This window comes from Pipistrellus hanaki (genome assembly GCF_964339955.1).
Source record: "Pipistrellus hanaki genome assembly, chromosome: 4".
NCBI classification, from domain to species: domain Eukaryota; kingdom Metazoa; phylum Chordata; class Mammalia; order Chiroptera; family Vespertilionidae; genus Pipistrellus; species Pipistrellus hanaki.
The window spans coordinates 49,009,770-49,027,439 of record NC_140506.1 but is presented as its reverse complement, the minus strand read 5'-3'; the positions used below and the strand labels follow the sequence as shown (position 1 = coordinate 49,027,439).

At 41.9% G+C, this 17,670-nt stretch overlaps 1 protein-coding gene across 10 annotated transcripts in view; it reads right to left on the bottom strand.

The window, feature by feature from the left end:
• CAST (calpastatin) overlaps window positions 1-17,670 on the bottom strand; it is a 113,472-nt gene that overhangs the window by 40,034 nt on the left and 55,768 nt on the right. For 6 of the 10 annotated variants that reach the window (XM_084881954.1, XM_084881956.1, XM_084881959.1 and 3 more), the window contains 7 exons: window positions 13,408-13,467; window positions 10,284-10,349; window positions 9,853-9,894; window positions 7,619-7,675; window positions 6,985-7,098; window positions 5,778-5,855; window positions 2,035-2,103 (listed from right to left, as the gene is read on the bottom strand). In XM_084881954.1, the coding sequence (XP_084738080.1) occupies window positions 2,035-2,103; window positions 5,778-5,855; window positions 6,985-7,098; window positions 7,619-7,675; window positions 9,853-9,894; window positions 10,284-10,349; window positions 13,408-13,467 (486 nt within the window). The remainder of the gene's footprint in view (window positions 1-2,034; window positions 2,104-5,777; window positions 5,856-6,984; window positions 7,099-7,618; window positions 7,676-9,852; window positions 9,895-10,283; window positions 10,350-13,407; window positions 13,468-17,670) is intronic. The other 4 variants (XM_084881958.1, XM_084881962.1, XM_084881960.1 and 1 more) reach the window with 1 other exon arrangement.

Sequence of the window (17,670 nt, the reverse complement as noted above, 5' to 3'; positions counted from 1 at the left end):
TCAACAATTAAAAAAAAAATTAAAATGGAAGCAAAAAATATTTACATGTATTGAAGAGAAAGAAGTCCTCAGAGAAAAAAGGCAGAAACACTCTAAAAATATGACAAGATAACGGCCTATTTGAGACTATATAATGACTTATAAGTAATCTATAGAAAAATTTAGTTTAAAGGCTAAAAATGTAAAGCTTAAAGGAAAAAGTACACTTTATTATTTAGTAAAAATAACTTTAAAAAAATTTATTTTGCCCAGCCGGCATGGCTCAGTGGTTGAGCATCAAACTAGGAACCAGGAAGTAAGGTTTGATTCCGAAGTCAGGACACATGCCTGGGTTGTGGGCCCAATTCCCAGTGTGGGGAGCGTAGGAGGCAGCCAATTAATGATTCTCTCTCATCACTGATGTTTCTATCCCTCTTCCCTTTTTTCTCTGAAATTAGTTTTTGGTGTTTTTTTTTTTAATTACCTTATATTTACACACCTCTTTAAAATGAAAAGGTCTGTATTTGGTTGGTAAATCCTACACACAATTATTCTTAAAGTCCTTTCAGTGCTATGTAAAATAAGAAATTCTAATGAGTTGGGGAGTTTCCTTTTAGAAAATAACTATGCTACATGTATGACTTATTCAAGTTAAATTGAAAAAAGACGTGAGCAGCTTTACTATCTCATGCTGTGAATGTGCACATAATTTGAACTGAAACTTCCTATTTTCTACCTTTCCTGTTATTATTGTCCTCCACTAACAAGCAGAAAATGCTGTCTATAATTACCTGAAGAAAATCTGATCTCAGTTAAACCTTATTATTTAGTCTCAAAGTACAGATTCTAGTTTGGAGATAAAAAGCCATATTCAGGTAAGAATTGCAATTTTTTTAAGTTTAAAGGTATTAACTACATGAACAAATGTATTGTTCATTAAAGCTTCCAGACCAATGAACTGACTGTTAAAAAAAAAAGAGAGAGAGAAAGAGAGAAGGACAAAGCAAAGTACAAAGAATCATGACCATGTTGCTATATGCAGTAGGAGAAATTCTTGGTATTTATTGCTGATCAATAGATTTCTGTAGTTATGTTTACAAACAACCTCAACAAAATCTCTCTCCATAGCACCTTCTCCAAATAAAATCTATGTCAAAATGTATTGCCCTGTGTTCTTTCATCCATCTGTGGAGTTTTGTGTGTGTGTGTTTGTTTGTTTGTTTACGTACTTGTGCACAGGTGTTCACAAACAGAAATTACCTGAAAGGGATGTTAAACTTACAAGAAGTGACAGTTTACTCTACCAATATGGGCTTATATCAGTACTAGAGGCCTGGTGCATGCACAGGTGGGGATTGGGCCGAAACAGGCAGCCTGACATCCCCCAAGGGGTCCCGGAGTGCGAGGGCACTCTGTGAAGTTGCTGTTGCTCGGCAGCTCCTGCGTTGAGCATCTGCTCCCTGGGTCAGTGCACGTCGTAGCTACCAGCTCGTCAGCCAGTGGCTTAGGCTTTTATATTATAGATAATGAAAAAAATGACTCCATTCTAGTTTTAAGGTTAAGAATGACTCATTGTGAAGGATAACCTGAATTTAAAGGGAAAACAACAATATCAGGAAAGACCTTTCACTGTTTAACTCAAATTAATTAGTAAAAATAACTACTATATTAACACTACAATTTTAGAAACTCTCCTGATAATGTATTAGAATTTGGGGCCTGTTAGCTTTAGACTAATTAAACTGGGAATTTCAGACTGAAGAAGTCCTTTAGTGATAACTCTGGTTAAAGCAGACATATTTGCAGGAGAGAAAGTGGAATGAAAACTTTATGGGAAGTAACTGGAGTTTTCAGAACAGAAGGTTCTACTATAAAATGTTACAAACATATGTGGGAAAACCACACTTTTAGCTCAGTTATATTATCTTGAAACAGTTCATTAAAAAGGTCCTTTCAGTTACCCCCACCTCATATTGTCTGCCCTCAAGAAATGAGATCATGATAGAGAGGCTGCGAATAAATATCTTAGGCAGAAATGCACTGCTATCTTCATACCTTTCCAGATGGTTTACCCGGTTTGGACTCAACTGGTACAGCCGACATTAATGATTTATTTTCTTTTTTCTGGCGGAGGTTTAGAAAGAAATAAAAACGTTTTCACACACATTTATAAAATTTAGTAATATTACATATATTAAAATGAATTTAATACAATAGCACTGATCATACAGTATCCAGAATCTGCTCAGTGCTAGACACTACGGTGTATGTGTTAAACCCTTTTTCAGGACAGCATAAATCATATTAATAAACCATAATGTAAATTAGTGGTGTGGAAATCAAGGCTCAGAGAGATTAAGTAACTTTTCCCAGGTCACACAGTAAAAAGACAGAACCAAGATCTGAATCTAGAACTGCCCATCTCTTTCTTCACCAATCTTGGTTGCCTCTCCTGGGGCTCAGTCTCTGTGGGTCCCATAAATTCTTCCTCTAAGTGTCCACTTCCTCTCGCTGTTGCTGTTTCAGTCTCTGCTCCCCACACAAGACCTCCACACCCCTTGGTTTGGTATCTCATCACCTACTCTTCCCTAAATATTTCCCTAAAATGAATTTCTTTCCAACCAATGCTTCCGCTGCTCTATCAATAATCACCAATAACTTTCCAATCTATGATTTCATGCCTTCCCCCAGCCCCTGCCAAGGACCCCTCTATGACTCTCACCTCCCACGGCAGCCATGACCGAGCACCATCCTGGTTTATCTCAGGCGTTTGTGCCCCCGTTCTCTGCCGCCTCTGGCATCTCTTCCGCTTTACCCCCAGCTGCACACAGCCTACACATTTCTGTGCTGTGCTGACGGACCAGTCCAAGAGCATTCATTCTCTAGGGCCAGGGGCCAAATGCTTTCAGGGCCTGGCACCAATGAAAGGGGTGACGTAGCCAGGAGAAGACAATAGGAAACTATGTCCCGTTTGCCAGCCCCTGAATTCTGGGCAGCAGAGTCCGGAGGCGGAGAGCACAGACTCCAGCTGCCTGGGTCTGCAGCCCCACAAGCACTGGCTGCACCTCAGCGTCCTCCTGTTTATTCTATCTCAGACAGAGAGTGTCTGCGCCTACCTCCGGGATTGTGAGGATTAGGTAAATGAATCTATGAAAGTGTGAAAGCCAGAGTCTGCACATACTGAGCCCTTTGTAAGTGCGTAATTTAAGAAAGTGCTAAATAATGACTGTGTGATTGTCACATTAAAAACACTGGGGAGTGGGGGGACTGACCTGGACTGGTGGCTCAGTTTGTTAGAGCGCCCTCCTGTATACCAAAAAGGTGTGGTTTGATCCCCATCTGGCATAGATGGGAGGTCACTGCGCTCACATTGTTTGGCTTTCTCCCTCCCTCCCTCCCTCCCTCTCTCCCTCCTTCCCTCCCTTCCTTTCTCCCTCCCTCCCTCCCTCCCTCCCTCCCTCCCTCCCTCCCTCCCTCCCTCCCTCCCTCCCTCCCTCCCTCTCTCTCTCTCTCTCTCTCTCTCTCTCTCTCTCGTCAATAAACATATCCTTGGGTGAAGATTTTTTTAAATACCGTGTGGGCCATCCCCAATTCTCTCTCTCCCCCTTCTTTGCTACTCCAAAACAGTGTTCTAATTGCTTTATTATACATCTTTCCTGGGACACCTCAAACACATTCAGCTTTTCCGAAATCAGACACCACGTTTCCTCTTCAACCAATTCCTCTGGGGAACTGTGTCCGCCTCCCAGTGGCAACCAGGGGCTGGCTCACAGTGTCAGGAGGCACCCACTCTCCCTGCACTGCCAGGAGCCCTCCCCTTAGGGTGACCGACCTACTAGCTCCTTCAGACTCAAGCCCCAGGTTAGCCCGAGCTTGCCTTTACCTTTGCCCAATCATCTCCCAGAACCTGAAGGATTTGCCTCTGTAAAGCCTCCTCCTTTTCTCCCCACCAGTTTATTCTATCTCAGCCGGAATTTACACTAAATTAGAATTCACCAGGACTACTGGAACAGCCCCTGGCCAACCTCCCACCTTCCTATCTGTAATCCCCCTGTGGTCACTTTCCTAAGCCTTTTGCAGCTTTTAATGGCACCACGGCATCTGTTCTCTATTCTCTTTCACACTGTTTAGCCTCTGCCTGTTGAATCACTAACTCACCTCAGCAGTCTCCATAGCAACGCCTCAACCTGTCCGTCTGGTCTTACAGTCCCACTGCTCCCCTGCGCTTCACCCAACACTGGAATGCATGCTGCTCCCAGAACACATCTTATCCTTTTCCATATTGATGCCTTTGCAAGTCTGCAATCCAGACTATGTTTCCATGCCTCCCTCAGACTGGATCTATTCAAGATCCCTGTGGATTCCCGCGATCAGGTCCTTTTCGGACCAAACAGCTAGCTCCCTGTTTTAACCTTCCTTGATTTGCAGCTGAGGCAGAGTGTCTTCTTCCCACCCCTAGAGGGCCAGCCTGCAGCTAGGGTGTCAGACACAGTGCTTTCAGCCTGGTATGCACTAAAACAAATAATTTTTAAACATGCAGATCTGATCAACCCTATGTTATGGGAGACAAATCAGAGGCAAAGAAAAGTGAAGTGATTTGCCACAATTTCCAGCTCAAATCAGTGCAAACTAGAATTCCATGTAAGCCTCTCTTAATTTTATTTTTCAGATTTTACTGAAACTCTAATTTATATTTAAAGTAAAATGTAAAAATTAATTTTAAAATCTATTCTATCAGATCTAATCCTCTGTCTTAAATCTACCCTTTTTTTCGAAACATTTCATCGACATGAGAGAGCAACTTTGGATGGGTTGGGGGTAGGGGTCTCAAGTGGTCTACTGCAAGAAAATATTTTTAAACTAAAGTTGGGTATTTTCATTTAAAAGTTTTTCTTACACTCTAAGACATTTGCATTACTTTGAACAAAAACAATGTGCATTTTCTCCCCAAATCTGAGACAAATTGGATATTTCGGGCAGGTGTGCCATAATTTATCCTACGACTTTCCTTACCATTGAGCCTTCAGGAGAATATCTTTTCCATTGTGAGAAGCAGGAAAATAGGTATGTACATACTCCTTCTTTCTATTTTCATCTTCTCATTATTGCTTCGATTACTTGTGTTTCCAGAGAAATAGTACTAGTATTTCTAAGGGAGCTGGCTCCACATGGGCAACACTCTGTATTGCATGAGTAGAAACACATCTTACATTTCCAGGCTAGAATCTTAATTGGCTCATCAAGGACCCAAGGAAAATTTGCCCCATCACTAGCCAAAAGGATACATATACTCTCTTCTGAGGGGGTTATGCTGTCCCCTTTGAAAACTCCCATATCAATTCATGTAGATGTTGTGACTATTCCTGGTTGACTAGGGAACAAACTTGTTGACAATTGAGAGTAATGCTATTCAAATGCTCCCAGTCATTTTACTTGCTTTATTTCAAACCTGTACATCTTGAAGGCAGGCTCTGAGTCAGCCCACATGTCAATTTCCTCAATCCTGATACCAGGCCTTATACATGGCAGGTGACCAATAAATATTTATTGAATATATGGATTTTAAAATCAATTTCAGTATTCTGCTCACCCTATATCCTTTAGCTACATGATCCTCTTCACAAATTTTTATATGTGAACAATGTTCAGTGTTGAGTGTGGCAGCACCAGAATCTTAAATGGTTAATAAGAGCTGGAGGTAAAGCCCAGGTAGAATGGGACTCCCCTGAGCACACGTTTATCACGAGAGACTGATAAGCATCGGGCCCACACACACCCCCCTGCTTCTGTGTGCTCACCTTGTCGCCTGACTTGCCAGAGGCCACAACCGCACCAGCAGCAGCAGCACTCTCTGCACCTGTGTCCTGAGATTTAGTCTAAGGAGGAGATGAAAGATGAACAGAACTCAGTCTCTTTGAGTGACTGTTTTTGAGATTATGCATTTCAAATGTCACCGCTGAGCTAGTGTGCCCTTGTGGACAACTTGTATAGGAAAGGTCACTAGCTTCCACTGAACACGATGCTACACTGAGCACCAACCACGTGAGGCTGGACTCAGAGCTTACAGAGTCCACGCAGGTAACACACACAGTGAAGTGGGCCAGGGAGGGACTGTGGTAAGTTAGAGCACATATACCAGGTGTCAAGCTCTAGTCAGTTCTTGCCATGTGAGCCCACTGTGGCCAAGTGTCCTGATTTTTCTAGAGAAGCTAGACATTTTGATTTTATGTGAAATATTCTGAATTTAAATGTTGGTAGCTAATGTAAATAATATTGTAAGCCAAATGAAATACATTTGAACAAAACACACATGAGCTGCCTTTAACAGGTGGGCCAGAGATTACAATCTCTAATTGGAAACACACTGTTAAGCAGGACTAGTTCTTGTCTTGCAAGAGCTATTAGTGGGAAAGTTCCTCTCATATTTGTTTATTCTTCTAATAGTTGATATTTCTAGTGGTTCTAGAACAGTGGTTCTCAATCTTTTTAATGCTGCAACCCTTTAATACAGTTCTGTTGTGGTGACCCCAAACATAAAATTATTTTCGTTGCTACTTCATAACTATAATTTCGCTACTGTTAATGAATTGTAATGTAAATATCTGTGTTTTCTGATGGTCTTAGGCTCTACAGCAGTGGTTCTCAACCTGTGATCATGCAGGGCATCTGGGTTCCCACAGCCCATAAGGTCCAGGCAGCTTCCTGTGTGAGGCACCAGAGCCTGCTGCCCCGCCGTCATGACTGGACCCTGATGGGCCGTAGGAGAGGACTGGGTGGGACATCCTCTGGACCCATCTGGTGCTCTTCTCAGGCCTTTCATAGGCCCATGTTTCCACAAGGCAATTTGCAAAACCATCAACATGATCACACCAAATCATTGTAATCGAAGATATATTTGGCATAGCTCAACAGATTCACTTTCACATGTGCATGGAGAGAGAGGACCTGTATCTCACTCTCTAGGTGACGTTAGTGTTATCCTCGCTATTAATCTGATTTATTTACCTTTGGTTTTGTTGGTTTCTCTGACGTTGGCTGCTCACTTGACCTGGAAGCTGCCTTTTCTTTATGACCATGCTTGCTTGCTGAATGCGACGTGCCTTTGGATAGGCTTTCTGGCTGAAAACACACACACACACCACATTGTTAACAAGATGGCAAATACAGGTACTTTTCTCAATAGAGTAGGAAGTGTTCAAAACAGTTGTGTTTTATGTGGTTTTTGAACTGTGCAAGTTTAAATAAGTGTGATATCAATGTAATGAAATTTCACCTTAGTTACAAAATTTGAAATAACGCAAATCCTCCACCCCCAAATTCAGCAAGAATCATGAGTAAATTGCAAATCCTTTTATTGCCGCATGGTGGTGCTATTTTAGCTAAAAGCAAATACCAGCCAACTTCACAAGATTTGTTTCTATAGCAATTTACATTTTAAAAGCTTTTCAATTACAGTTGGCATTCAATATTATTTTATATTGGTTTCAGCTATACAGCATAGTGGTTGAACGATCATATAATTTACAGAATGATCCTTCTGGGGACGTAAATCTCGAAGGATGAGAATTTAGTATTTCATCCCTCACAAAAACAAAAGGCTTCCCCTTAATGATATCAAGCACTAATGCTGATCATTTACCTCGTGTTGTTCCTTTGGCTTTTTTTCAATTTTTTTCTCATCAATAAGCAGAGGCAGCTGTCAATTTCAAAAGATAAAACATCAATTACATTGGAGTTCACTGTTTTCATAATTCCAAACAGGCTCAAGAACAAAATTCCCAGTTAGAACGTTCTGACTCTCTTGAGAATGACCCAACGAGAGAAGCAGACATGTGCTGTCTGGTCAACAGCAATCCTACCCACAGTCTGATAATTATAATTACAGAATAATGATGAAAAAATTAGTTTTTCACCTAGAGCAACTTTTCAAAGAGTTGTGTATCTCTAAATTATGGGCTGTTTTTCATAATTCATGCAGCTCTTTCAGTAACTTCAGGTTTATCCACAGAGACAAGTGGTCATTGTGACCTCTGAGTTTGGTAAAAAAGAGGGGATTCTACTCTAGAGATTAATTTTTTAATATATTTTTTTATTGATTTCAGAGAGGAAGAGAGAGGAAGAGAGAGAGGAACATTAATGATGAGAGAGAATCATTGATTGGCTGCCTCCTGCATGCCCCACATCGGGGATTGAGCCTACAACCTGGGCATGTGCCCTGACTAGAAATTGAACTATGACCTCCTGGTTCATAGGTCGATGCTCAACCACTGAGCCATGCCGACTGGGCTAGAAATTATTTTTTTTTTAAAATCTCCTTTCAAATGAGATTTTTTAAAACCTGCATTTTCTTACACTGAATGATTTACATAGTCTCTCTTATGTTACAATTCTCTTGATATTGGGTAGATAACCAAAAGCATTTAAATATAAAATAGAAGACAACCCCCACCTGGCTGCTGACTTCTTCCTCTAGAGCGGACTATGGAATTACCATCCTTGGGGGAAGCCAAGATGCCTCACACCAAATCAGACAAGCCTCCGTTTTCACCCTGATGACCTTACCCTTGCCTGCACTTACAGGATGTTAGCCAGAGCCACCTCTGTGCTTTCCCACAGGAAACCTTGTGGTTTTTTCTGAGCGTTTGCTTAAGTGTGCTTGAAAGAAAGAAAGAGCAGCACCCGATTGATGAGAACATTTGCCGTGGCTGCAGACACCCCGGGATCACTCTCCATGTGGACACAGATTGGCCTTCAGTCTGGACAGCCTAGAGTCAAGAAAGCCAGGGAAGCTGCTCCCTAGGGGAAGTCAGAGCTGTCTCCTAAGTAACTAGTTCTACTAACCAAGACAAGACTGCCAGGAGGAAGCCAGACTCAGCTTTAGCTATCTGGGTGATAGGTCCAACAGTCACAGTTATTCTGGATAGCTCATTGCTAAAGTAATTGGACACACATTACCTTCAAACTCTGTCCTTTGCTCCTGTTGCTTATTTTTAAACAATATAAAAGAATATATAGATTTGAACAAAATTCCTTCTGAAGCATATTATTTTTATTTATAAACTAGAGACCCGATGCACAAAATTTATGCAAGAGTAGGTTTTCATTCCCCCAGCTGCCAGCAAAGGGTTCCCTCTGGCACCCGAACCCTGGCTTCCCTTGCAACCCCGGCTTCATCTGAAAGATCATCCAGAAGGACCTCCGGTCTAATTAGCATATTATGCTTTTATTATTATAAACTAGAGGCCCGGTACATGAAATTTGTGAATGGGGGGGGGGGGTGTCCCTCAATCCAGCCTGAACCCTCTCCAATCAGGACCCCTTAGGGGATGTCTGACTGCCAGTTTAGGCTAAACTGGCAGTTGACCATCCCTCTTGCAATCCACTGGCACCTAACCGCTTGCCTGCCCGATTGCCCCTAATCACCTCTGCCTGCCAGACTGATCACCCCCTAACTGCTCCCCTGTCAAAATGATTTACTCTAACTGCCCTCCCCTGCCAACCTGATTGCCCATAACCATCTCTGCCCCCTAATCGCCCCCTAACTGCTCACTTGCCAGCCTGATCACCCCTAATTGCCCTCCCCTGCTGGCCTGATCTCCCCTAACTGCCTCTGCCGCCACTGTGGCTTTGTTCAGAATGACATCCAGAAGATGTCTGGTCTAATTAGCATATTACCATTTTATTAGTATAGATTAGTATACATTAATTTTCATAATGTATAAACTTAATGTTATAGTTATTTTACATATACTCTATAAAATCATGTTCTAATTAATTAAATTAGCTGACATTCAGTACAGCAAATAAGGAACTTCGTTATTCATTATTATTGCAAAGAATCCAAATAACTCATTGCTAACTTACAACACTTACCTCAGTTGATTGTGACTTCTTTTCAGGTTCTGATTTTACAGCCTAAATTCAGTAAAAGAAAGAAAGAAAGAAAGGAGGAAGGAAAAATGGACATTATTTACAAAATTTATCACAGATAAATGCTAAAGAGATGACTTTGATGTATTTATAAATGTAAATGTTATGAGTTAAGATTATTACACTTTGCTTGAAATTGTAACAGATCAATCTCTGTATGAGGAAAATAGTCATTCTAGGTTTCATCTGACAGTGTGAAACAATGGGATGGTGACAGAACCAAGAGTACAGAGAGCAGTGAATTTATTTTTAGTGCCAGAATGTGGGCGATGGGTGATTAAGCCAGAAAGTCTGTGATGGGTTACAGGAGATTGTGAACTGCAATAAGCACGTGCCAAGCAGCTGAAGTGAGCGAGGACAACAAGCCACATCACCTGTTTTTTGTGTCTTTTCCTGTGAGGAGGAGGTGTTCCTTCCATCTGTTTGCTGACTGGAATGGCCTAACGTAAGAGCACAGCCCCAAGTGTAGTTTTTATTTGTCTGACAGTAAAATAAGTACCATGTACAAATAGGGCTAAAATGTTCATATCAAAATCCATTCTACTCATTCATTGCATTTACTCTATGCATATGGATACAACTCCAAGAACTGCAGGCTCTTAATTTCTAAAGTCTCAAGCAAAGATTTCAGTTTAAAATTACTTTTTTTTTCTTTTTGGTTCATAGGAAATCTGTAAATTTTCAATCAATAAAATTAATTTTGAATCTCTTTCCTTCCCCCTCCTTACCTGTGCAAAGGCTGCTTACACAATATTTTTTCCACCTATATTTCTAATGTTTGGTTATTATCAAAGGAGTAGTTACAGATGTTGTCAGAAGTTTTCTGAAATTTTGGCAACATAATCTTAAAACAATTTTGCAAATAGTACACGGATTGGTATTGCACAATAAAAATCTAGAGATCTAATCTAAAGTTTTCGGAATAATCGTAAAGAGCAGGCTGTGATTTAGGATCTTTAGTGGAGTATCCTACAGAGTTGTACCCAACCAAAGGTAACCTGTGTCGAAAGAAGCAATTCCTTAAGCACATACAGAAACGGAGATAAAACATTTTAGGAACTTTTCAAAGTAAGAGATTAATAATTAGGCCCGATGCTTCCTGTCATTTCTTTCCCTTTTATCTGTTTGGCAATATTAACACAAAGTTTTATTTTTATTCCAGTATCTGAAAAGGGTAACACCAAATGTCTTCTTAATTTATAATGTCTTGTGCCACAGTAATGAAGGTCCATATGTCCTCACATGATAGACCCATGTGTTCTGCTGACACACTTATGGAAACACAGTTTATGATCAAAGAAATATTTTAAAGAACATTTACATTTTGGACCCTTTCAAACTGGATCTTTGCTAATGAGTTTCTATGTGTACTACTATGCTTTTCTGAGTTTATGCAAATGTAACTTTTTAAGTGATTAACAAAGAAAATAAGCCAGCTGGTATTGTAATGGTTTGAATCTATTCATAGCTTCTAATTTGGCTATTAAGATTTTGCATGGAAGAACTCTACAATACAATTAAGAATGTACACTCACAGATGCAAACGGCTTATAATAAAACTAGAGGCTCAGTGCACAAAATTTGTGCATGGGTAGGGTCCCTAGGCCTGGCTGGTGATCAGAGCCGATCTGGGGCAACTGGTGGGGCAATTAGGGGCTCCTGCTGGCACCCACCTTGGCTGGCCTGGGGCCTACAGACTGAGAGCAGCTCCAACATTGAGTGCCTGCCCCCTGGTGGTCAGTGCACATCATAGCACCAGTCATTCCACTGTTTGGTCGATTTTGGGTTTTTATTATATAGGATGTGCATTTTAATTAGTAATCACTTAATACACTACCTAAATTTATTTTACATGGTTGTAGTGCTGAGCAAAATAATTGTGACAATAATAACTAATGCTTATTAATCACCTCTTTGTACCAGGGAATGTCTTAAACTTTACACGGGCCAACTCAGTCCCAATAATGGTCCTGTGAGATAGGTGTTGTTATCATCATTGTCATCATTGTCATCATCATCATCATCCCTATTTCATGGATGAGAAATTGAGGCACAACCCTGGTGTTCTCAATCAGCATATTGTCTCTGGAGTACCTGCCAGCTCCTACTGGGCACCAGGAGATGTAAAGATGTTCTAACCTGAGGTTCCTAGAATGGGCACTGTCCAATCTATATGTATAAAAGCCTAAGCGACTGTTATAACCAATCGATTGGTTGCTATGACATGTACTAACCACCAGAGAGCAGATGCTCAATGTAGGAGCTGCCCCCTGGTAGTCAGTGCACTCCCACAGCCAACCTCCTGTGGTCCCTCTCCCTGGCCAGATAGCCCCAATTGGGACTGGGTGAGACAGCCTCGATCAGCCCCAATCACTGACCAGGCCAAGGGCCCCCACCCATGCACAAATTCATGCACCGGGCCTCTAGTAGTTTTTATATGTTCATTTCCTTTCACAGTCTTGTGAGATAGGTATTATTATCATTCTTTCCTTTCACAGTCTTGTGAGATAGGTATTATTATCATTCTCCTCCAAACTGTTCACATAAGAAAGCCAAAGCAAAAATTATATCTCCAACATCCCAGCTGGTGTGGAAGTAGGATTCTAAGAAAGGCTATCTGGCTCCAGTGTCCACATTACATATCCTCTTAAGTATCTCAACCTGATGATTTTATTAAAAATAATCTAATTCCACCTCAGACACTACCAATTCTTGGGTGCCAGGGGCAAGAGAGAACTTAAGTCTAGACATATTACTCTCCTTCAGAGCCAGACTAACTTTCATCTGAAAGGTGTAGAACATGGCAAGAATTTGGTTTAGGTATTAACTTGAATTAAAATCTTTTCTCTAGGAACTAACTCAAAATATTTAGAGGAATACGCTCATCAAGTTCACAAAAACCTCTCAGAGGAGGTTAGTAAAAATGTTTATGAGCCAACATCAGAAGCACACCAGAGAACAGTGACTGAAATCTACCAAGGACACAGAATTAAGGCCATGGTGGTCCCGAGTCAGCCACTGGTGATATTTCACCGGGTGCATCTTATTTCTGTCCTTCCCTCTTTTAGCTCACCTACTCTCCTCTCCCTACTCCCTTCCGATGGTCTTAGGCGACCCTGCTCGCAGTTGAGAACCACTGCTGTAGAGCCTAAGACCATCGGAGAACACAGATATTTACATTATGATTCATAACATTACAGTTATGAAGTAGCAACGAAAATAATTTTATGACTAGGGGTCACCACAACATGAGGAACTGGATTAAAAGGTCGCGGCATTAGAAAGGTTGAGAACCACTGGTATAGATGAGGTTTGAGGTGAATATTGAAATTTGAGTAACCAACAAGCCCCATAATTAGGAAGAAAAGGTTTACTTCTATAACATAAGCCCCCTAGGACACACAACTCATTTGCCAACTATCAATCCACATTTGTTTTGCTTTACATTAATCATCTTAAAGGCACCCACCCAACCTGACCCTGTAAGACTCTGCATACCTTGTTTTCGGTGGTGTTCATGATGGAAGACTTGCCGGCTGATGCAGAGGAAGTAGACACCTAGGAAGGAAAGGAACAAAGTATGATTCTAGTGAACCCACAGCCTACTTCATCCTTCAGATCCTCTCCACCAAACTTGCTCTTACCTCTTCTTACTCGTCTAGAGTGCCACTCACACAAGTTTGAATGTGCCACTTACCAAATAATTTTAGGCAAGTTCCTTAAATTTTTTCATCTCCATTTTCCCCCTTCCTCAGTTTTTCTTCAATAGATAACTACCTTATAAGTTTACTACTGACTAGTACATAAGAGCACAGGAAATATTGTAATTGTTGCGTGTGTTCTTTTTAGAAAAAGCATGGACTTTGAAGCTTGAAACAATGTTGTTCAAATGCTAGCTCTGCCCATTACTAGCTCTGTGACTTTGAGTCTCAGTTTTGGGTCTATAATTTCTATTTACAGGGGTGTTTTTTTTGTTTTTTTTGTTTTTTTGAGATCATGTGTATAAAGTGTTTAGCACATTGTAGGTGCTCATTAAATTGCCCATGCATTATTTATAATATATTATACAAAATAGAAGGAACAGGACATAGCTCTAGGAAACAGACTCAGGGAGATTAGAATTGTCCTTCCAGTGTCACGTAAGGAAGAGAAGGTGCGAACAGGGTTATGGAGGAAATATTGCTCTATTATCTATCTCATCTTGGCTCCTACCTGGAAGGCAGAAGGGGATGAATGGTACCTGAAACACCTTTCCTAGGGATGCCAGTGGGAGGGGAGATCAGCCCCTGATACTTATCACCCGAACAGTAGAACATGCATGTGATACTTGCATGGGGTTGAATACTGCTCTAGTACTTAGCTTGCAATACACTGGTTAATATTAAACGGACAATTACTATCTTTGGGAGTTCCAACCCAGGCTCATTAAACCTCCTTAACATTTGAGTTGTCAGGTGTTAGAGCCCAGGCATTCCATCTGGCACCTGCTGCATCCTTAAGTAACTGGCTGTCAGTGAACAGCTGCTGCCCTGCCAACAGTCCCCAGACCTCGTCTCTGATGCCGGGCCCTGAGCCACTTCAGAGGCTGAGACCCGACCCGAGCCTATTCCTGCGAGGCCCCTGCCTCACTCACCTCCACAATATCTCTCTCGGTGCCTGTATGAGCCCACTACAGCCCATGCCCATGAACAACATAAAAACATCACCTTCCCTTCAGACCTGACTTAATGTAGAGCATCTTGATTATAGGTTTATAAATTATGAAATGTATATACTTATATAAAATTACAATTTGCAGATAAATTATATGATCAATATATAAAAGCTTTGGACTTAACTATTTATGAGTACACTTCAGCACCAACTGAGCATCCCTCCACTCCCACACACACACACACACACACACACTCACACCTGGTCCTGTTGCAGGGCATGGAGTGGTCTCTCACATCATCTTTGGGATAAAGAATTGGAAGATGAACTAAGATAAATCCTCCCTCCACACTGAATTAATGGACAAAATATGTATATTTTTCCTTGAGGATTTTTTTTTTTTTACTTTATGGGGTTTAACATTCCCTTATACATATAATTCTGTCTCTCCAGGTTTATAAGTGTTTGTAAATATTTCCATTCAAACTCAAGAAGGTTGCTTGGATATATCCCACTCCTTTAATGAATTCCTTCACCATATAAAACCACCGAAGACCAAGCATGCTACATGAAATGATTTTTAAGCTGCAAATCTTCAAGTGAACATTCATTTATTTCCTAAACACCCAATTTTATTAAAACATCCCCCAAATCACTGGAGTTTCCAACCTGCCTTACTACTTTATTAAGCAATAGCTGGATGTAATACTCTATTTCTAGAAAAAATCATTTTCAGAGGCCCATCAAGAAAGTAATTTCTACACATAATAGCTATAATTAGCACAGAGCAGGTTATCATGGGTAGTTAGCTCAGGGTCTTGGTCCCATAGGTTCTCAGCACAGATTCCTCCATGGGAGTCTTTTCCCATCACTGAGGCATGAAACCTTGGGAACGGAAATAGGCAGGCTGCTTCCCAGGGCCTGGAAGAGGGAAAGCAATCCCCTCCCACTGCAAATTCACTCAACGCCAGCCAGCTCAAGTTTTGTGCAATGTTTCTTCTGTTTGTGAAGACAAGGAACCTCCAAACTTGTTATCTCTAATGAGGGATTGAATATATTGTACTTTCATTTTAAATCTGTACTGTTTGAATTTCTAATTATGGGTATAAATAACTTACAATTTAAAAAATTTTGAAGAACTAATTCAAGTGTACCGGTAGTTAGTGCCAGGCACTATGTTTGGTGATGAGAACACAGCGGTGAAACCGATACACAGGGTTCCTATCCTTGCGAAAGCTATTGCCTCATCAGAGATAACATTAACAGAATAATTGTTTCAGTCATTACTTGTAAGTGTTATCAAGGGTCCCACAAGAACACAGACGAGGCAACCAGAGTTAGTTCAGGAGACAGTCAGGACAGGTGATGCTGAGGAAGTGACAGTTAATGTAGCAACAGAAGGTAAGGAGGCACCACCCAGGCAAAGGCTGGAGAGGACCCTCTGAGCGGCATGGGCGAGGCTGGGACCTAGGCTGCCTGAATTCTGAACCAGTGGCTCAGCTGCAGGCCCTATCCTTGCAGGTCCTGTCAACATTCAGCAGCAGCCAATTTTAAAACACAACCATCAGCACTCAGATGTAAGAAAATAGCTCTGTTAGGATTGGCCGCTGTCAATCAGACTGAACTGCAGCCATAACAATACGTTCCTTCCCAAATGACCCACCCATGTCTTTGTTTGTCATTTACAGGCTTGAATGAAGGCATAAACCAGAGTAACAAAGTCGGGAAAAACTACCTCCTATAATCATTCTCCACTCACCCACCCACTCACAATTGCTATTTAAAAGGCAACGAGCCAGGCCCTGAGGATGCACAATGAATAAGACACATGGGAGCCCCGGAAGAGTCTGCAGCCCCCCGAGGTGGCCTGGACGGCATGCAGGCTTCCGTTACAACCTGAGGACTAACAGAGGCGAGAAGAGAATCCTGGGTGACAACGCGAATGTGTGAGTGCTCAGTCATTTCAGGCCCACCTCAAATAATCTGGCTGTACTGTCAAGTTCCATAAAAGGTAAACCAATGTCGATGAAAGAGAGTGACTGAGCTTAGGGAAAATTAATATTTAATCCTGTTCTTATCAAATGTAGCGTCTTGTCCTCTGGCATTATTCCACAAAGTCTCTTTAAGTGTGTTTACTTGCCACAGTAAGAATTTGGGAAATTTACTACAGTAAAGGATTAGATATATGAGGGAAAGACGGTATGATTTTAAGACCCTGGAAACTGCTCTCTTTTTTCACAAATATTTGGAAAGGTCCCGCTTCCAGCTCTCTAACCCTCTCTGGTCATTCTCAGGCACATTGGGAAGCAGAACCAGCACTGACTCCTGCTGCCCACTGCTGCCCGCCGTATCATATGAAACTCTTTTCTCTTGCTCTTTAAGATCCCAATCCCACCCCATTTCCCAGTTCAGAACAGCTGCTCCAGGCAGCCGCCCATCCTGCCTCAGAGCTTGCCTCGTTTGTCTCTCCTTCATACGGTTTTCACACAAGTGCCACTGGTTGAGATGTTTCTCTTCCCCAAATATCCACATCCTACTTGCCCTTCCTTTCAGGTGTGCATCTCACCAGCTCCCGCCTTAATGGGCACTCCTCTCTAGACGGCTCCCTTACTCACAGGCAGGCCATCACACAATCGCATCCTGAATGGCCCCTCCGGTGCACAGGGTCCCTTTAATAAAAGAGCTGTCTGTTGGGTACACGCATCAGCTGCCCCCACTCTGACAGCAGGTCTCTATGTGGGGCTTTTTCTAATTTACATGGGGTTTCTAGTGAAGCTTCACAAGAAGATATATAAGCCCTAGGACCATGCTCTACCCTCCTCCATGCTGCCCGTGCGTGGAGAAGCTGTGAGCTCCGCATGGGGCCTGGTGAAGGGACACACCGGGAGAGCCAAAGGCTCCCTTAGAAGGGGTGGACCTCGAGGGCTTACTCATCCATCTGCTGCCATCCAATCTGGCCGACAAAGTCATCCCCTCAGCTCTTTACCTCTCTGACTTCCATGTCATAGCATCCTCTCGCTTGCCTGGTCTCCCAGAAGACTTTCAGAGTCTTTCCGGTTAGTTCTGTCAGGTTTATGGGACTCCACACTCCCTCCCGTCCACACCCAC